The sequence below is a fragment of the Cydia pomonella genome, chromosome 1 (assembly GCF_033807575.1).
Source record: "Cydia pomonella isolate Wapato2018A chromosome 1, ilCydPomo1, whole genome shotgun sequence".
NCBI classification, from domain to species: domain Eukaryota; kingdom Metazoa; phylum Arthropoda; class Insecta; order Lepidoptera; family Tortricidae; genus Cydia; species Cydia pomonella.
Window position 1 is genome coordinate 1,055,489 of NC_084703.1, and position 21,882 is coordinate 1,077,370.

Genomic DNA, 21,882 nt, shown 5'->3' on the forward strand with positions numbered 1-21,882 from the left:
TAGAGAGAAATGACAACGCTACGCTACGGAGCGTTAACGATTGTAACGTTGGCCACGCGGCCTGGGGGCCTACCGCGAAAACCGAAATTCGCAAATTCCGGGGATCTTTCTCTTTTACTCTCACTAAGACGTAATTAGAGTGACAGAGAAAAATGCCCGCAATTGACGAACTTCGATTTTCGCGGTTATAGCCCTGGCCCCATTGTTATTGCCCGTAAGGCCCGTCCTTAGATTTTTTAATACTACGTCGGTGGAAAACAAGCATACGGCCCGCCTGATAGCAGTCGCCAGAGGAGTTACATGCGCGTTGCCGATCCTAACACTACGCACCCTCATTGTGCACTGGCAATCATAGGGCCGGTACAGAGGGACTGCAACTTGTATGGGAACTGCATGCCGACTGCACTCCAACTGCAACGTCGACGTGCAGTTCCCATACAAGTTGCAGTCGAGTTGCAGTCCCTCTGTACCGGCCCTTACTCACCGACAGGATTGTCCTCAGACATATATTTCAATGCGATAACCTACCTTTTTAATATATTGGTCATGTTAATGACTTTATGAGTACCTACTATAACTTTTACAATACTTTTCGTTTTTATGGCTAGTTACTATACTCTGGCACACCCAGTTGTCGGTAGAGAAAGGCGACCATTTTTAAAATTTTTGGCGCGAAAGGTTGGCTGCTTATACTGATAGAACTTGGATGTGTAAATAAGGTATATAATTGGGGGGAAACATAATTATATGTCTAATTAAATTTGATTTGTATTCTTGTAACATTTCGGTGGTTAGTTGTGAACTAATAGGGAGTATTACTGCAATGTTCTGCCGCCAGAGTGCAGCACTAGCACCTTTCGTAAACCATAGAGTAACATATACATACCTTTTTTTTTTTAATGAATTTAATGAATTTATTTCATAAACATCAAATTACATAGATTTCCTTAAATTAGAAACTCTGCTTCCTAAATAGGTATAACCTGTACTTTAGGGTAAACAGCGCTCCTCCCCAAAAATTTAATTGCAGGAGATGTTTTATTTATATAAATTTTAGATAAAAATTGAAAAACTTTAGTATCATTAATACTGAGAAATTTAACTTATAAATCTAAACATGTGTATGTGTGTGTGTGTGTGTGTGTGTGTGTGTGTGTGTGTGTGTGCTAATACTGAGAGCTTACTGCGAACCAAGTTCGACGTGTTGCCTCCGTGTCGCACTTACGTACGAATTCACAAGTGCGACAGAGAGGTAACACGTTGAACGTGGTTCGCGGTAGGCCCTCCGTTCGTTAAACTGTTTTTTTACAAGTTTTCACAGATAATAAAATATGACATTGATGCATCAAGGCGGTTGGTTGCGCGCGCGCACAAACGCGAAAATCGGAATTTAGTTATCTGCCTCTTCATTGCTCGAATATGCAAGAGTGATAGAGAGGTTAGATAACGAAATTTCGATTTTCTTGTTTCGCGGTAGACCCTCAGATTGTGATGGATTGTGGTAGTGGCGCCCCCTACGCAGTGTTTCGCGCAATATTCCCTATTATAATTAGATAAAGGTTGATCAATGTTTCATTTTGCTGTCAATCCTTCGTTTTTTCTAGAAATAGTTCTAGGTCTAAACGCATTCGAAGTTATCCCGAAGCACCTTTATGGTGTCGGTTAATGAGCTCTATTCCGAGGGTTCCGGCAGAAATCCTCGGGAGCCTGCTCTTGACGGAGAGTGAGCAACTTCTTGTGGCTCGCTTTGTGCTGGGACCTGCGGACAACGAGTTATTTACGTCAAGCAATCGTCACCAAGGGGTACTATAATTGTGTCTTCTTCCTGGCTTTGTCCCGGCATATTTCCACGGCTCATGGGAGCCTGGGGTCCGCCTGACAACTAATCCCAAGAATTGGCGTAGGCACTAGTTTTTACGCAAGTTCCTTATTGAGATTGTGGGGACATATATACATACTTAAACATATACATCGACCGACGTCGTGTCCGTTATAGAAACAGTGAAATTGTTCTGATAAGAACAGTTTATAGATCGATCGATTGACACTCTGCGGTTAAGCAGAGAAACGGTGACGTTTGCTCTAACAAGAGCAGTTTGAGTTTGCCCTGAGAAGGGCAGTTTTATGTTGCCCTGACAAGGGCAGTTTATGCATATGCGGAGCCTGCAGCATCCTCTTCGTGTCTTCTACCAGCGAGCATCAAGCAGCGGAGCGGGACACGGCGCACCGACGACACGATGTGCACCCTACGGAGGCCGGCCGAGAAAAGGACGGGAACGTTGGCTCGCTTTATTTTATAGGCGCGCGCGAATGCCGCGGCCACGCGCCGCAACCTCGCGCCCGCGCACCTCACCCCGCGCGTCCCGCGCGGGTACTATAATGTATCACACTCTTCCCTGTATATACATCTCTTTCTTACATTTCACAAATTCTGTATAAATTACGCGCATTTTGTAAATAAAATTCATTCAATCTTGTACATAGCTACAAAACGTCTTTCACTCCAAGCAACCTTCTGATACCTGCCCACATGGTACCTACCTCACCATAAGATTAGTCCGGTTTCATCACGGTGTTTTCCTTCACCGAAAAACGACTGGTAAATATCAATGATAATTTCGTACATAAGTTTCCTAAAAACTTATTGGTGCGAGCTGGGGTTTGAACTTGCGACCTTCTGATTGTAAATCGCACGCTCTTACCGGTAGGCTACCAGTACTACCTACTGTCATTGTGTGTAAAGGGCCGCCAAAATGTTACCTTTTTGCCATTGTCGTATTTTTCAAGCAGGAAGGATACGCTGACAGATGAGCAGATGACATCTCTATACATTGTGAGATTTAGCCTTTTTAGGTTATAAATTGTATGGAGCTGACATCTGTCACCGTACCCATCGGATTTGAAAAATACTATACCTAGTCATATACAAATAAAGTACAGAATAAAACTTTTTAACAAAAAAATAAAACCGACTTCAAATAAAAATTACGAAAAGCGCCATACATGAAGAAGTTCTCTCGATTTCTCCAAGATCCCATCATCAGACCCTGACTTGGTGCCAACGGGACCATATCGGGGTTATACCCGTTCGATAAAAAAAAATCGGTTCACGATTCTCGGAGATATCGAGTAACATTCATACAAAAAAAAAAACAGCCAAATTGAGAACCTCCTCCTTTTTTGAAGTCGGTTAAAAAGCAGCGACAACCTTCGGTTTGAGCAAATAATTTATTTTTAATTCTTATCTGAAAACCTGACGGTTAACTAGATTGATAACGTATGCCGTAACTTTGCCAGTAAAAATAACTTATATGTTAATGGAAAATTCCAGCGTTGATAGATATAGATTGTGTCATTCAAGAAGACGCGTGCTTTTACTCGTATTATCATGTTATAGGTTAGATTTGACAATTCTGCGCGTCATCGTGGATGACACGAACTTTAACCACAGAATAATAGTAGGTACTACCACTATGGTACAGAAATGACGGAATGATTAATAACACTTCCTTCAAAACCGAAGTTTGACAGCGATTCAGGGACGAATCATGTCCCTTTCTAATAATGTACGGCACTATCCCTTTCGGCTATTTAGGGTTGTCAAGTCATTATCTTACCTGTGGTTGTGCATGCAAAGGAACGTCAAGTTGTGCCAACCCCAATAATTTATCGGAGCAATGCTGAGGGCCTATCGCGAACGTACGTGTTGTCTCCCTGTCAAACTTACATACGAATTTACCGAGAGCACCCGAAAGGTCGAGTGTCATCCCATTGGCATAACTCTGATCGGAACATAAATGTGACGTTTCCAAGCAAAAAGTCCCAATTTGTCGCTTGCCATAAGGAAGCTTTGACAGGTTATTCGTATAAAGATATACAAGCCATTCTCCTCCTATATGGCAAGCGACGAAGTGGGACCATTGACTATACTTCGACACAAATAATGTATGGCTCTAGCTAGGAATCTTGGCTTCTGGCCCCCAGGGGGGATAGTTGAGCCATTTAGGTCTTTACATTGGAGATGTAGTAGCGGTGAGTCAATTCCAAAGTCTGTGTTGGTTTAGACTCGAGTCTTTTGAGTACTATGCTTGAAAACTCGACTCAATTTTCACTTATAAATCGCTTAACCGCTTAGAAGTTTTCGTCAAACGTGCTCGTCTCGCCGCCGGTACGAAGTTACACGAAATTTTGTCTTATTCATCAGACTGCGGGGAAACGAGCTGGATAGGTATTGTATATGTTTATGTGTCAGTCAGACTACGGTGGATAATTTTCACAGGCCACATAGCATAGGAATTTACAAGCGCAAAGTCGCAAGTCGCAATGTATTTTGTAAAAAAAGTAGAGTATACTGAGAAGGACTCCAGTCTGTATAAGACTCGGGTCGGATAGTTGCAAAACAGTTTCGATTTAATTTTAATAGTCTGAAAATCTGGTAAAGATTCTCAACCATTTTTACAAGCTTTTATTTAGTTTCACGTGTCCCGTTGTCTGTCGGTCTGTAATCAAATCTTGCAAGTTAAATTTGATCCACTTCCCGGTTTCCGATTGAGCTGAAATTTTGCATGCATATGTAAGTCGGGTGACAATGCAATATTATGGTACCATCGAGCTGATCTGATGATGGAGACAGGAGGTGGCCATAGGAACTCTGTGATAAAACAACGCAACCTAATTGTGTTTGGGGTTTTTAGAATTAGCTCGATGTGTATTCGCCTGTCTAAAAAAAAGTACAGTCAGCGATAAAAGCTTGTAACAAAAATGAAATTTTTGCCAAAAACTTATTTCACCTTATTATTTCTTTGGTCCATTCGAAAGCTTCCAAGCTAAGATCGCACAAATGCATAGCAATCCTGCTCAGAATGGTCAGGAACACGACGAAATTCGTGACGAAGAAACAGAAAAGCAGCACGAAGTCTTTCACGATGGTCTGGAGGCAGGTCTGGTCGGTCATCGTTCGGTAGGGGATGTATCTGAACCATAAATAACCAAGTTATTGACATTACTAAATAAGGGGTATCGTCATAATACTCGCGTTATCCCGGCTTTTAGCCACTATTCATGTGAGCCTGGGGTCCGATGGGCGTAGACACTAGTTTTTATAGAAGCGACTGCCATCTGACTTTCCAAGAAAGAGAGGAATCTAGGCCTTATAGGTATTAGTCCGGTTTCCTCCCGCCGCTGTTTTCCTTCACCGAAAAATATAAGTGTGATCACAGAGCCTTAGTGAGGTCTTAGTCCTTCCTCCTCCGTCCAGTTTATTGATTATGGATTTTATGACTTACTATATTTACTTACTTAACTATGTTTCAGTGCCTCAAAAAAGATCTTGGCCTCTGATACAAGAGAATGCCACTCTGCCCTATTCTGCGCCACTTCACGCGAGAACTCTTAGTTGGGTTTGGATTGGGTACACGGATTTTACGACACATGGATAATTATATACCTCTAAAGTTCTTAAATCTGTGCATTACATAGACATAGACATAGAAAAGTTTTATTTAACATCACAAATATGACATTGGTACATTTGAACATAAAATCAAATATCAAATATCAAACATTTATTCAGCAAATAGGCCACAGGGGCACTTTTACATGTCCATTTTTACAAACAATAAATTAAAAAAAAAACAATTACAAATATCGAATCTATGAAATAATAAATACTTTATTAGAGATGTATACTGTCTCTAAATGTCAAATTACACAAAAAAAAACTATGATAAAAAAATAAAACCATAAAATACTAAAATTCTTTAGAGATGTATAAGTCTCTAAGTGTCAGAGATAAAATATAAAAAATATATTAAATTATCCTTAGAGATGTAGAGGGTCGCCAAGGCTTGAATACTTATATAAATAATTAAAAGACAAAAAAAATAAAACAGACAAGAACCGAATGAAGTGTCTCACGTTAATGTCACTCAAAAGTAAAGTTACATACTTTAACATAACCTGTACCCCGTGTAAGCTTAAACAGACCGGTCTCCACAAACAGCACCCGTTCACGAGTATGACGTGTATCTCAGCCATCGCCTCCCAAATCTTAAAACTACTAAAACAATTTAATACTAAGATGCGTTGACTGACATATAAACAGCGTGATGATAAAAAGGGGCTCGACTCAGCATAAAGTTGCAGTAAATGTACTGCAACGCTGGTTTTCAGTCGGACCCTAGTAATAAAAACAAAACATAAGAAAACACATTTCAAAACAAAAACATTAAGACAAAACATTAGGGAAAGGAAGAGAAAAAAAAGTTAGATGGGTGTGTGTGTGTATATGTGACGAAACGGAGTGCAATTTATAAAATTATTTGTGTACCTACTATGTAGTTTTTGTATGTGCTTTAGTTTGTGTACAATATCATATTAGAGTGTTTTAATAAAGCATTTTTTTTGTATATATAAGTTAGGATAGGATATATAGTTGAGTGTGAATTTGTATTTATTAAGAATATAGTTAATTAATGAATTATGTTTGGCTGGGCTATTATAAGAGATAAGAAGGTATAGCTCTACAGCCAAGAGGTAGTGCATTTTGAATATGTAGAAGGTGTCGCTTAAGCCGTGTTTTAAAACTGTTAAGACTATTAAAAATCTGTAATGGTGGCGGGATATTATTCCAGCACTTAGTGGCTGTGTATTTAAAACTACCTCGAAACATTACCTTAGGTTGTACGCAGCACAGTTGTCATAGAAACTTTCTATAGCTCTGGTCAACAGCTTCTTCTTGGGAGACACTTTTTCCCCTTTCGGACCCACTACACAACAGCGGCACGACTTTCCAGCTGTCAGCGTTCCCATTTTACGTTCCAAATACCGAAAAACCTAAATTATAATTACTTATACTAGATGATTAATTTTGAGTGTCTATTTCATTTTTGGCATATAAGATAGTAATATAAAAATAAAAATAATTATAAATCTCTTGGTTGACGTTTGACTTGTGGAAACAAGTGGTATCCTTATTTCTGTTCTTGGAGCAAAGAGGATATATAACATACGAGTATACATAAAGTTAACATAAACATTTTTTCTTCCATTCCACTGGATAATCGCTAGCTATATACATAATTGGTATATACTGTTTTATCAATTAGAAATCTAGAGAATTGGGGAAATCTCAATAATTAAAAGTTATATTTCGTATTTAGATTACCTAAGTATAAAGGAGTTATACATTCTGTCTTTGATTTCAAAGACAAAATGTTCAAAATGAATGGTTCTATCAGACGAAACGTCATTCAAAGTCAGTGTATTCATAAAATAATCATGTGTTCGTGAAATAGTAAAAATGTGTCTTCTAAATTATAAAAATGTAGTTAAATAGCAGAAATGTTCGATCGGCACCACTTGACGGATTGGGCTGCTGGTGGCACAGCTCACCACCGCTTGTGGTGACTCCAAAGTAAAAACAACTGTCTGGTATGTAGTTATATATTCTATAAGACGATTCACAGTCAACACGCCTAGGCGCTTCCGTACTGACTTAGTGCAGGTACATATGAGTCTCCTGCCGCCGCATTTTTTCTTGCTCATAATGGGACCTACGGAACACTATACATGGGTGCAAGCACCGAATAGAGGACGGCGGGACAACTTGGACGCATTCTACCGGTGTATTTGTCCCCGCTGGGCACAGATGGGAATAGGCGCTTCGTATAAATCATTCCCCCCATTGTATGGCGGCGGTGACGTGCGGCGGGGACAAATGGTAAAACAATATTGTACCCGGAATGGCCAGAATATGCAAGCGACACGCTTGAGCCTTCGCCCAGCACTGGTCTAATCTAGGCTAGTAAAAAAGTATAAATAATTAATTTCATTTATTTGTCTACCTCCAACCGATTCTGACATTGCTCCAGGCGCATGCTATTTCTCTTATATTACTAACATATAATAAAAGAAAATGTGCGCGAGCCAAAAGAGCTTATCACAATTGCGCACTCGACCAATAGAGAAGCAGATAACATTTTTATTTGCAATTTCTGCGGTGGGCACTCTTTACTCTTGTGTTAAGCCGCGTTTTCATTGTTCCAAATAGTTATAAGCGAGCAATCGTTCGTTCATTTATTGGAAACACTTGCTCCAATAGTATACAAAGGCCTTGTTGGCGTTTGTACATATTCATTTGCTCAAAACAGAACACTAAAAACGCGGCTTTCGAGCGTCCGCTAACTAGCGCGGGAGCATGGAGCGGGTACGAGGGTGCCGTTCTGGATAAAATCCGTCGCACGCCAGTTAATGTTAATTCGTCACCCGCTCCGTGCAACCGCGACAGCTAACGCATGCCCTTACAATCGCACTTACCATACACCTTTTGCAGTGAAACGTAAACGGGAACCTTGAACAATGACCGCAAACCTTGAAAACGTCGGACTGTACCTTACCCGAAGCAGCCCTGCTCTCAGCGAGCGCCTCTACGATACCAGCGTTACGGAGTCCTCCATGCTCTGTATCGTGGAGTCTGACGCCAGCCACTCCATTAGTTGTCACACGTTATTCCAGACTTGGCAACCATGTAAGATTCTTTTTTACTTCTCTTGGTCGTAGAGTGGTGTTTCGTGGCGATATGAAGTTTAATGAATAGTTTTATGGAGTCGCGTTTTAGTTGTGCCAAGAGGGAAATATAGCACGTGATCGTCGATACAAGAAGAGAAAACGTTTTCTACTTTTAAATATACATTATCCATGATTTTGATAATGGAAAATATTTAAAAGATCATGTTATTGACACAATGAAAACCTAGGTTTATAGGTTTTCCTTTTTTTCAAAATTTTTTCTTCTTCCTAGCGTTGTCCCGGCACATTGCCACGGCTCATGGGAGCCTGGGGTCCGGTTGAAAACTTATCCCAAGATTTGTTAGATTAGTTTTTACGAAAGTGGCTGCCATCTGACCTTCCAACCCAGAGGATAAACTAGGCCTTATTGGGATTAGTCCGGTTTCCTCACGATGTTTTCCTTCACCGAAAAGCGACTGGTAATCAAATGATATTTCGTACATAAGTTCCGAAAAACTCATTGGTACGAGCCAGGGTTGGAACCCGCGACCTCCGGATTGCAAGTCGCACGCTCTTACCGCTGGGCCACCAGCGCTTTTCCTGTTTTCAATATGTTATTAAATATTTTTGTAGCATCCATTCTGAACTATGGTCTCATCATATGGGGTAAATCTGTGGATGTTGAAAGATCATTCCAACTTCAAAAGAGGTGTTTACGTGTAATTGAAAATGCTCCTGATTCAGGCTGAAGGTAGCAGTTGTAGACCTTTATTCAAACAGTTCTACATCTTACCTTTGGCATGTATATATATGTATATTCAAAATTTGTACTTTTATTAAGCGATGTCCAAATTATTTCGTAAAGCGTTCAAACTTGTTTTGCGCTAATCCAAGATCGCAATAGAAATATCTCCTCAATCAGGCACGATGTATGACTAGCATTTATGTAAAAAATGCTTTCAATAAGAGTATTGTGATGTATAACAAGTTGGCTGTTTTAAATTAAAGCTCTTGAAGGCAATGAATTTAAGCAAACCTTAAGAAATTGGCTTCTTGATCGGTGCTTCTATAGTACTCAAGATTTTTTTTATAAAGTAGTCAATAGCTTGTCTTAATTTGTAAACAATTGTTATTTGGTAATTTTTAACTAAAGGTAAAAGTTGTTTGAAATAGTTGTAAAGTTTTCAAATGTATTTATTTTTAAGATTCTTACATGTAGGTATATGCATGCTTTGTTACACAGTTATGATATGATATGATATTTATTGGTAAATATTTACATTTACATGTCATTTTATATACAATTATCTTGTCGTAGATTTTACTATGCATGTCTATTACATTATTTAATTATTTACTATACTCATGTATTAATAACTTTAGACTCATATAGTATTACAGTCAGCGTCAAATACTTTGTAGCAACCAAAGTGGCCAAATAGTTCGGTACACCATATATTTAGTATGGTGTACCGAACTATTTGGCCACTTTGACTGCTACAAAGTATTTGACGCTGACTGTACAATACATATTACAATAGCAAGATTTTATTATATTTCTATAAACCCTTAGTAGGTACACGATTGAGCCAATGACCCGTGGCCATCGGAGAACTCGTCAATAGCAAGCCATTTCTAGTAGTACAGCTTTTAATTTGCGGATAAATATTGCATCGCTAGAAGCTCGCTTTATTTCATCGTCCAGTATGTTGTACAGTCTGATTCCCATTACATGCATAGACTTCCTAGTTTTCGCGAGACGACACGGGCACGACCAACTGATTACGCCTGCGCGTCACACTACCTCGGAGTTGGCTATGTGTAGGGATCTGATCAAGATTTGTCTCACGTATTTGCATACTTCTATTATATACACACTAGGTAACGTAAGTATTTTACATTTTTTTAACAGTTCTTTAGCCGGATGGTCGAGTGGTTTTCTAGTTATAATCCGGAGGGCACGCTTTTGTAATTTAAATAGCCTCTAACGGTCCGCAGCAGTACCCCATAGATCTACACCGTAGATTAATATAGAATGGAAGTAACCATAGTAGGCCTTCCTTAGGTTTACAAGTACGGTTACATGTTCGCACGTGTTACAACTTATGTGTACATATGGCTTTTCATATCGATGCGAGGAAACCAAACAAGGCAAGGGAAATTTGAAAAATCAGTCATTAAAATTATAAACCTACGGCATTTTTTTTCCCTAAAGACTTGCAATCGGATACTTCGTATGTCTGAAGATTAATAATCCCCAACGAAAAACATCAAAATGCAATATTTATAACAACACACGTTTTTTATCATACTGCAGTAATTTTAAAATTATTTGTTCCTTAAAGTATGAAAATCTGCGGGATTACCTCTTACTTTTTAATTTTTTACTTTTTAATACTGCCAACATAATGAAAGTATTTTAGAGAAATAATAATCTTATACTTTATTAACATGAATACCTACGACTGCCGCAGAACTATTTAAGTGTGGCTGTATAAGATACTGCTTTTGCTCATTTATTTATGCAAATTTAACGTTTAAAAAATTCTTTTTGGTTTATTCCTTTTGTTACCCGCCTTATGAAATCAATGTAAATACAATTCAACAAAAGTTTGATAAAAAAAACTTACATCAGTTTTGATAAAAAAAATCCAACGCGGGATCAGTGAAATTAGAAAAATTACTATTAGTTCCAGGCGGGAAAAAGGGAAAGGTTTGCACAATATGGCTCGTGGTAGCTAGTCAGATCACAAAATGGCGGCGTTACATGTGATGCCTAGGACTATCACACCTTGAAGTTTGCACGATAGCAGACACGCTGGGCAGATCATGATTTGGCGATCTGCCTAGGAATATCACACCCTACTTATTTGATATGCTTAGGAATATCTTGATCTGCCCGATTTATTAAAGTAATAAACATTTCAGATTTGCCGGAAAATTGCCTAAAATTTGCTGGTGGGAGTATATTGTCTCTGGACTCCGAGATCGTGTTGCCCCCGGCACGGGCGCTAACTGACTACATCTCCAGTAGAGGCTCCGCAGGGAGCCAGCAGCTGTTCAGTGTTAGCAAAACTGCTCAGGACCTTATCAACGACTACTTAGAACAAGGTATCGTTTCCACTCACATGCTTCACTTTAGTTTTTTTTTTTTTTAAGGTTATAGTCTTCACATTGTCCAATCCCGTATCGGAAATTTTAATAAGTTCCAAAAGTTCTCGAAAATTGACAGAAACCAAAGGAGATTTTCATTTTGGCAATGGATACAAAAATGTCAGTGTAATTGAAATTATGGAATGTTAGTTAAAAATAAATAATTAACAGTTTAATAACAATGATGCCCCGATCCCAGACAAACACGGCATCGGCAGTCCGCTCAGTGCTTAGCGAGCTGCAACCTGAACGAACTCACGGCCCCCGGAATTATCTCTAAAATTGGCCACAATGTCCGTCCGTGCCGGTTTGTAAATAAGAATGCCGATACAACGTTTAACGCGCGGCCATGGTACCTCTCTCTTTGACGAGTCTTATCTACATTCTAAGCCTAGTAAGAATAATATATTGTTGCAGAAACAAACCCGAGCCGCCCAGCTACAGTATACCCGAAGAGAAAAATAAAGGTTAACCAAAAGTCACAATCTGATATTGATGTCACTCCCAGTTTATATAAGAGCAGTATACATACATTAGACCAGAGTATTGACTCTACATCCAGTGGTAATATTATTGAAAGTAAGGCAGTCGATTCCGTAATAATATCACCCACCGACAACTTCCGGGCCGAAGCGTGTACATCTCAAAACGATGCTTCGAAAAATCGAGGACATGTCAAAGTCAAGGGCGCGGCCAGGTCGGCCAAATCCATCTCTCACCACAACCAGTGCAGGAGCTACACCCGCAGGTGCCACGCGCACACCTGGGCCTCCAACTCCAAGTCCCAACCGTTCCTCGACCAACCCGTCTCCACCGTATGCTCATCCTTAGACGTCACCGCGGCCGCAAAGTCACTAGGCGAAGCGTTGGCAGCAAAACTACAATCGCTATTATATTCAGGCACTTCCAATCGAAAGTGCAGTTGTGAGTGTGGCTGTCAATCCAGTGTTACTCGAACTAGCTCACGTCACTCTGGCGTGCGTGAAGAAAGCGGAACAAAGTGCCTAGGCCCTCTATGCGGAAATAAATTAAAGATTGATAAGCAAAACGAAAAAAATAACTGCTCAGGCTCATTGTGCTACAAATCGCTGTCACAGAAATCTTATTTTGGACAAGATATGACTACTACAGTGAATAAAAATATTTCCAATACTCAAGATCATCCACTTTGCAAGCCACCCTGCGTAGGATCACTTTGCCGCGAACGTTCTAAATGTAATGAGCAACTGAACAAAAAGACTCCTACGGAAGTAAACACATCTGAGGCTCCCGGTCCTGCAGAAACAAAAACACTGCCTCTTGTGCCGCCATTATTAAAAGGGCACTGCACCGATTCTGAGAATTGCCGAGTCAAGACACCCGAGTCACAAACCCGACTTGCGAGTTCAACGACCATTGTACTGAAGGCCCCGTGCCTCGGGCCCGGCAAGTGCATAAACGAATCTCTTGACTCACAAACCAAGTGTCCAGGAGGTTGTCAGGCCAGGATAAGTCGTAATGTTAGTGATAATAAACAATGTGGACGAGTACAAAGTAAACAACATCATTCAGAATCAAAGACCAGGGTCGAAGCACCGATTTGGAAAGACTCATGTCCGGGGTTCGAAAAATGTAAACCTAAAACACCGCCACTAACCAGATGCCCAGGTGGTTGTAAAGTCAAAGACCCTGAACCAGTTTTACCAAAACCTGCTGCACAATCACCGATTTGGAAAGACTCATGTCCGGAGTCCGAAAAATGTAAAAACAAAACACCTCCACTCACCAGCTGCCCAGGTGGTTGTATAGTCAAGGACCGTGAACCAGATTTACCAAAACCAGCTGCACAATCATTGGTTCGGAAAGGCTCATGTCCGGGGTTCGAAAAACGTAAATCCAAAACACCGTCACTAACCAGATGCCCCGGTGGTTGTAAAAATAAGAACTATGAACTATCTGAACAATCACCGATTTGTAAAGACTCATGCCCGGGGTTCGAAAAATGTACACACAAAGTACCCCCAGTCACCAGCTGCCCAAGTTGTGATAAAGTCAAGGACTCTGAACCAGATACACCAAAACCGGTTGCACAATCACGTGGTTGGAAAGGCTCAAGTCCGGGGTTCGAAAAACGTAAATCCAAAACACCGTCACTAACCAGATGCCCAAATTTTTGTAAAGACAAGAACTTTGAACTATCTGAACAATCACGAATTGGGAAAGACTCATATCCGGAGTGCGAAAAATGTAAACACAAAGCACCTCCACTCACAAGATGCCCTGGTGGTTGTAAAGTCAAAGACTCTGAACCAAATTTACCCAAACCTGCTGCACAATCACCGATTTGGAAAGACTCATATCCGGAGTGCGAAAAATGTAAACACATAGCACCTCCACTCACCAAATGCCCAGGTGGTTGTAAAGTCAAAGACTCTGAACCAAATTTACCAAAACCTGCTGCACAATTAACGATTCGGAAAGACTCGTATCCGGAGTGCGAAAAATGTAAACACAAAGCACCTCCACTCACCAGGTGCCCAGGTGGTTGTAAAGCCAAGAACTCTGAACTAGGTTTACCAGAACCAGTTGCACATTGCAGATCGTGTCGTTCTGGAGGTTACGAGATACCTACACCCCGTCAGGCCAGAACGCCAAAAATTAACGAAACATGTCAAGCTACGTCCCAACCGCAAGCCACATGTCGAAAAGTCAGTTCATCCAAGCCCTGCAGCTCAAATTTAAGCTCTAATATCGAAGTGCCATGTCCAGGAGTCAGAAAATGCAAAGACAAGACATCTGATCTGCCAAACGATAAACTAGCCAAGTATAGTGTAGCTCACGAAGGCAGACATCGAGACCCTGCTTTTAAGACATTTGAGCAGCAATGTCCTTCGATTTCTCCAAGTGTAGTTTCGCTGACTTCACGTCTTCCACCATCTGAAGTACCTGCACCTTCAAGCGGAAGATTAAAACGCCTAAAACTAGAGATACAAATGCGGAACGTTGGCACTGGGTCATACTTGCCTAGCCCCGCTCTATCGTTCTCGTCTACAGGAAGCTGGGGACGTGAAAAATCTAGACAAAAGCAAAATACCTCGAAAAACTTGCGAAACATAAGTGTAGGACCCGACCGGCCGCTTAGTGACACAAAAAAATCACAATGTTGCGGTCCATGTTATTATTTTTCGGGATCTGCGAAATTAACACAAGGCACCAACACGGGACCCGAAATCATCAATGTCTCGCTGGCTTGTGGTGATGACTATATGCCTAAAGAAACCAGATGTTTAGCTGCTTGTGCAACCGCTGCCAGACCTGCAAATGATGTAATCTCTGGAATAAAATCAGGAAAAGTTAGAGAATCAAGGTTTGATGTAAGTAGTTCGGCACACATAGAATTCAAAAACAATGCAACAAAGTCGGTTGATACTGTTAACTGTTGCCCATGTGTTACACATGCAAAATCTCTTGAGCAACGTCACACGAACACAGAGCCTTCAAAATCTAGTACCGCCGCCGGGCCCGGACCGTGCTGTGGGGACTTAGGATTTACCATCATCCAGCAACGCGGAACTAATACGGGACCCGAATTTGGATCCGGTGAAATTCACGGAACAAATTCATGCTATGTGATATTCAAGAGAACCAAAACTGGCTTATTACGTCCTTGTTGTACTCATGAAGGGCTGAGAAAATCCAAAGAGAAAAAATGTTCATGTACAGGGAAATCTAGTGACAATGTATCGAATAGACCCGCTATAAAAATATCTCGATCAGTTACACATAAAACAAGTACAGCGATAAAAAAATCTATTTTACGATCTTGCTGCAGCTGCACACGAGAGGTGCAGGCAAAAGCCAAGATTTCGAGTCGTAGCATTGGCATCGGTTCCGATTTTTGTCTGGGCAGACCAACACGTTGTGCCGCAACGAATACACCCCAGTGTGTCATCGTTCCAGACCCAGTGAAACCCAGATCCTGCACAACAGTAGCAACCCAAACGAATACATCCCAGTGTGTCATCGTCCCGGACCCAGTGAAACCTAAATCCTGCAAAACAGTAGAAACTCAAATGATTACACCCCAGTGTGTCGTCGTTCCAGACCGAGTAAAACGGAAATGCCGCAAAACAGCAGAAACTCAAATGACTAAAAAGCATAACATACCATGTAAGGAAGCGGCTAAACGAAAAAAAACTACATATATACAAACACTCAACAAATTTTGCGCTAAATATTTTCGTTGTTTTGGATACCGTCCAAGTAAGTCTGTAGAGTTAGACCAAGCTAAGTTGGCAGCGGTTTCAATAGCATAGATTGTGAACGTGATAAAAGTAAGCGTCGTAATTTTCATTGACGGATAAAATAACACTTGCACAGTATATGCTATCACAATCGCTGCAAACTTAGTTTGGTCTGACTCTAGAAATAGTACTTTACTTAAATTTATTTTTATTATGGCCATCCATGGCTTGAAAGTATATCTACTATTAATTTCATTACAGAAACATGTCCTGGCAAGATTCCACCAGAAAATGAATCCAATTGCGATAAGCCCCTTTGTCCGAGTAAGCAGGACCTAGCTACAAGTGACAAGTGCGCGTACGACCGGATATTTAGCGACCAATCACAGGAAATTAGAAGCCAGCAAGAGGTCTTAAATCTACAGGATCCTACCACCCAACCCAAGTGTGAAAAGAAGTCACGTCGTGAGACATCCTGCTGCTCCAAACTAGATAGACAGACACAACCCACAAGCCAAGCACAGAGCATCAATAGCAGAATGCCCGACTCTACACAGACAATCAGAAACCAGGAAGAGGTCTTAAACCCACAAGAGACACTCACCCAACTCACGTGTGAAAAGAAGTCAGGTTGTGAGAAACCCTGCTGCAAACTATATAGAGAGACTCAACCCAGAAGCCAAGCACAGAGCATCGATACCAGAATGTCCGACTCTACACAGGCAATCAGAAACCAGGAAGAGGTCTTAAATCAACAAGAGCCACCCACCCAACCTACGTGTGAAAAGAAGTCACGTTGTGATAAACCCTGCTGCAAACTATATAGAGAGACTCAACCCAGAAACCAAGCACAGAGCATCGCTACCCAAAACTCCGACTCTACACAATTATGTCCTAAAAAAATAGGACTCAACAAAAAGGAGCTCCCTAGTAACTCCACAACAAACAAAACTTCCCAGACGAACAGAAGTCAAACGACATCCATAGAGAGCTGTAAAAATCCTTGTTGTCCCTTCAAGGGTTCACAGATATCTGAAAATCAGACGTCAATAGAGAGCTGTGGCAACCCTGATTTTGCTTTTGAAGATTCGCAGACGAGTGGGAATCAAACTACGTCCATAGATAGTTGTGTAAGTCCTAATTTCCCTTTCAGAGATTCGCAGACAGACCGAGATCAAACTACATCAATAGAAAGCTGCACCAATCCCGATTGCCCTTTTAAAGATTCACAGATGGATGAACAAACTACGTCCTTAGAAAGCTGCGACAATCCTTGCTGTCCTAATAGGGAATCTGAAGCAAACAGAAAAACTTCATCCAGACGAAGGTGGGCAAGTCCTAGTCCTTATCAAGACACGCCGGGTAACAACAATCAGCCTGCGACGCTGTTTTGTAACAGACAGCCCACAGTTAGTTGTAGATTTCCTTCCTGCTGTCGAGTAAAAGGTCCACAAATGCAGAGCAGTGCAACCTCCCGCAGGATGTTACAAACAACAAAAAACAATGTGCAGCAGTACAATAATGAGAAAACCCATTGGGCCAAGTCCTGCTGTGGTAACACCTTTCGGAGCAAACGGGAAACCATACAGGCTAACAGTTTTCATAACTGTAAAGCTAATACGCAATGTGCATGCTGTTCGAGGCACATGATCCTGACTAGCATGCACCGAAGCCCAACCAATTGCAGATCTGTCTGTTGTTTCGAAGTTTTACAAACTAACGAACACCCGCCATGCGTAAACTCATACCCCAGTGCTGATTCACAATCATACCAGTCTAACAATGATGAGCGCGATGAAGAAAAATCCAGTAAAAATAAGTGTTGTGAGTATACACAGGAGACACAGACCCAATCAGTGGAAATGCACTACAAGCCCGTACCACCATACTCATCCAAACTCTCAAGTCGAAAGGGATTGTGTTTGAAATTCCGGCCGGTTGCACAAAAGACACTGAAATACTTCGCGAGAGCGGCACAGGAGCATCCTTCCAGACCGCAGAAGGTTAAGGACCACTCCTCCAATCCACAGGAAGTAGGAGACTACCCTCCTCGTCCTCAGGAGATAGGAGACTACCCCACCAGTCCGCAGGAGTCACAGCGCTACCTGGTGAGCCAGCAGTGCGACTCCTCCAGTCCACAAAGTTATTCCACTAGCGCTCAAGATAGCGTCTCACGGCCACAAGGGAGACAAGGCTACCTTTCCACGCCAAGATGCGATCCTGAGTGTTCAGAGAGCTACCTCACCACTCCAGGATGCGACCTAGAGTGTCCAAAGGGTTATTCCGAATGCGCTCAAGATGGCGCCTCACGTCCACAAGGGACACAAAGCTACCTCAGTACTCAAGCATGTAACCCTGAGTGTCCACAGGGCTATTCCGGGTGCGATCAAGGTGGCGCCTCACATTTACAAGGGGTACAGGGCAACCCCACCACTCCACGATGCGAGCCCGACTGTCTCCAGCGCTGCCAAAGACCAGTCTGCCCACCATACTTAGAACGTGACTCAAACAGGCCAGCACTACTGTCCATATCATTCACTCAAACTGAATTCCCTTACGAAGAAATTAAACCTGAAAAACGGGCAAAGCAGAAGAAAAAATCAAGAAACGCAACTAAATCGAAAGAAATAGTACAAGGAACCGATTATCCTTGTGCTCAAGTCTACCAAGATGACCCGGTACCCTGCGGAAGCGCGTTAAGTTTGAATTCTTCAGAAGGCAGCTCTCTAAAATCAGAAAATTCGGCAACATGTGTAAATTCAAAAAAAGTAAAGTCACAGAAAGCACTTAAATCGAAAAAACAATCAAGAGTAGTCGAAATTCCATGTGTCAACATATCGCAGCAACAAATTACGCCCTGCGGTAGTAATTCTAGTTTAGCAATGTCAAGAAGAGCTAGTACTGACGGTTCAAAAAAATCATCAAAATCGGTAAAACAACCCAAAGTAAAGCCACCAAAAGCAACAAAATCCAAAAAACAATCATGGCAAGCAGAAATTCCATGCGACAACATATCTCAGCAAAAAATTACACCCTGCGGCAGTTATTCTAGTTTGGCAATGTCGAAAACAGCTAGTACTGACGGTTCAAAAAAGTCAGCAAAATCGGTAAAACAACCCAAAGTAAAGCCACCAAAAGCAACAAAATCCAAAAAACAATCATGGCAAGCAGAAATTCCATGCGTCAACAAATCTCAGCAAAAAATTACACCCTGCGGCAGTTATTCTAGTTTGGCAATGTCAAAAACAGCTAGTACTGACGGTTCAAAAAAGTCAGCAAAGTCGGGAAAACAACCCAAAGTAAAGCCAACAAAAGCGAAAAAACAATCAAAGCAAGTACAAATTCCATGCGTCAACATATCTCAGCAAAATATTACGTCCTGCGGCAGTTATTCTAGTTTGGCAATGTCGAAAAAAGCTAGTACTGACGGTTCAAAAAAATCAGCAAAATCGGTAAAACAACCCAAAGTAAAGCCAACAAAAGCGAAAAAACAATCAAAGCAAGTACAAATTCCATGCGTCAACATATCTCAGCAAAATATTACGTCCTGCGGCAGTTATTCTAGTTTGGCAATGTCGAAAAAAGCTAGTACTGACGGTTCAAAAAAATCAGCAAAATCGGTAAAACAACCCAAAGTAAAGCCAACAAAAGCGAAAAAACAATCAAAGCAAGCAGAAATTCCATGCGTCAACATGTCTCAGCAAAAAATTACGATCTGCGGCAGTTATTCTAGTTTGGCGATGTCAAAAAGAGCTAGTACTGACGGTTCAAAAAAAACATCAAAATCGGTAAAAGAACCCAAAGTAAAGCCGACAAAAGCGAAAAAAAAATCAAAGCAAGTAGAAATTCCATGCGTCAACATATCTCAGATAGAACTACCGCCCTGTGGCAGTTTATCTAGTTTAGCAATGTCGCGAATGAGTAGTACAAATGGTTCAAAAAAAATTGGAAAGTCGGTAAAACAACCCAAGGTAAAGCCACCGAAAACACCAAAAGCTTCAAAAGCGCCAAAAAAATCAAAACAAGCTACAGCGGTTGAATCCCCATGTAGTGTCTGTCAGGAGGAATTACTGTCATCCGATAGTTTATGCAGTTTAACAATATCAGCAACGTCGGTAAAATCATCAAGAGCAAAGTCTCCAAAACCAGCAAAAGTAAAAACATCAAAACAAGAAAAATGTTCAAAACCATTAAAACCAACTAAATTGGTTGAATCCATATGTCCTATTTGTCAGCAGAAATTAAGGGAATACGACAGTTTAACTAGTTTAGCAGTATCAGCTACATCGGTTAAATCATCAAAAGTAAAATCACCAAAACCTGCAAAAGTGAAGTCACCAAAAGTATCAAAACCAGCTAAATCAGTTGAATTCCCATGTGGTATCTGTCAGCAAAAGTTATTGTCTTCCGTCAGTTCATCTAGTTTAGCAAAATCAGCAACGTCGGTAAAATCAACAAAACCAGCAAAAGTTTCAAAACCATCAAAAGCCAATTCGGTTGAATTCCCATGTGGTATATGTCAGCAGAAATTAACGTCTTCCGAAAGTTCAACTACCTCTAGTTCAGGAGTATCAGCAACGTCGGTGAAATCGTCAAAAGTAAAGCCAACAAAACCAGCAAAGGTGAAGTCACCGAATCCTGCAAAAGTTTCAAAACCACCTAAATCGGTTGACTTTCCATGTGGTATCTGTCAGCAGAAATTTATGTCCTCTGAAAGTTCAATTAATTCAGCAATGTCAGCAACATCGGTAAAATCTTCAAAACCAAAACCTGCAAAAGTTCATAAACCACAACAAGTTTCAGCAGAATTCCCGTGTGGACACATCTGTCAGCAAAAACTGACTCCTGCTGGAAGTCCAGCGATATCACAAAGTGTTAGTCCATCTAGATCAAAAGTAAAAACTAAATCTAAAGCAGCGTCAATACAACCGCCTCCATCAGATTTCCCATGCGGCCACGTCTGCCAACAGAAAATTTTGCCGCCAATGATTTCACGTGAAGAGTCACCTAAACCTATATGCAGGACCACCGTCAAATTAAAAGATCCCGGCAGTTACAAGGGCGACCAAGAAGGAGTGATCAGCGTAGCGCAATATGAGAAAAACAAAAGAAAAAAGAAGAAAACCAAGCAACTGTCCACGGATGTGTGTTTGCCAATCTGTGGCAAAGATGACAAAAAGAAGAAGGAACGATTTCAAGTGGTGGACTGTGTCAAAGGTATAGTATTGTGCAAATTTATGTTACCCATAGATTTTCTTGATGTAGTTCTTGTCAACTATGATGACGCGCAGATGTGTCAAATCTAACCTTTAAAAACATGACGTTACGAGCCAAGCTACTCGTCTTCGTGAATAACCTCGCCAAGAACCTCACCAAATATCACCAAGGGGGAGGGGGGGTCAAAAACTAGCCGAAAAAACCTCGCGTGATTTGTGCACAAACCCTTACTGTGGGACGTAGTCAATTTGTGTAATAAGGTCCTATAATATTTATTATAATTATTTCTCCCACTGTTAACACATGCAATTCTATCTTGTTTCTTTCTCTTTTGTTCTTCTCGTTTAATGTTTAAACTCATTCTCAATGTTAGTGCTTAAAAATGGAGACCTAGAAACCTAAAAATACGTAAAATTTGCTTTATGTTAGTTTGACTCGGTATTTCGGTCTATGATTTTAATAAAAATGGGTAGGTTCAATTAATGCTCCTTATTATTTATTTATTTAACCTTTATTGCACAAAAGAAAACCTTATAGCACAAAAAGCGGTCTTAATGCCATGAGGCATTCTCTACCAGTCAACCTTTAGGCAAAGCAGAGAGATTGTGGGCGGTGCTACTTTAACCACAACAACCAAATATAGTATCATATAATTACATACTATATATACATATAAATATACATAGTTTTATGTATTACTTATAATAAATAAATAAATATTATAGGACATTATTACACAAATTGACTAAGTCCCACAGTAAGCTCAATAAGGCTTGTGTTG

General features: G+C 40.8%; 2 protein-coding genes across 2 annotated transcripts in view; one reads left to right on the plus strand and one right to left on the minus strand.

The window, feature by feature from the left end:
* Positions 1-887: 887 nt before the first annotated feature.
* On the minus strand, positions 888-6,963 carry LOC133526428 (uncharacterized). The gene is made up of 3 exons (XM_061863061.1): positions 6,674-6,963; positions 4,791-4,973; positions 888-1,759 (listed from the first exon to the last, which is right to left on the minus strand). The coding sequence occupies exons 1-3, from the start codon at positions 6,808-6,810 to the stop codon at positions 1,663-1,665; spliced, it is 417 nt and encodes a 138-aa protein (XP_061719045.1). The 5' UTR covers positions 6,811-6,963; the 3' UTR covers positions 888-1,662.
* A 174-nt stretch (positions 6,964-7,137) lies between these two features.
* Positions 7,138-21,882, plus strand: part of LOC133526023 (uncharacterized) — a 37,544-nt gene continuing 22,799 nt past the window's right edge. Inside the window, exons 1-5 of the mRNA XM_061862499.1 lie at positions 7,138-7,431; positions 8,333-8,527; positions 11,437-11,619; positions 12,079-15,903; positions 16,146-21,101. Of these exons, the coding sequence (XP_061718483.1) occupies positions 8,359-8,527; positions 11,437-11,619; positions 12,079-15,903; positions 16,146-21,101 (9,133 nt within the window). The 5' untranslated portion in view covers positions 7,138-7,431; positions 8,333-8,358. The remainder of the gene's footprint in view (positions 7,432-8,332; positions 8,528-11,436; positions 11,620-12,078; positions 15,904-16,145; positions 21,102-21,882) is intronic.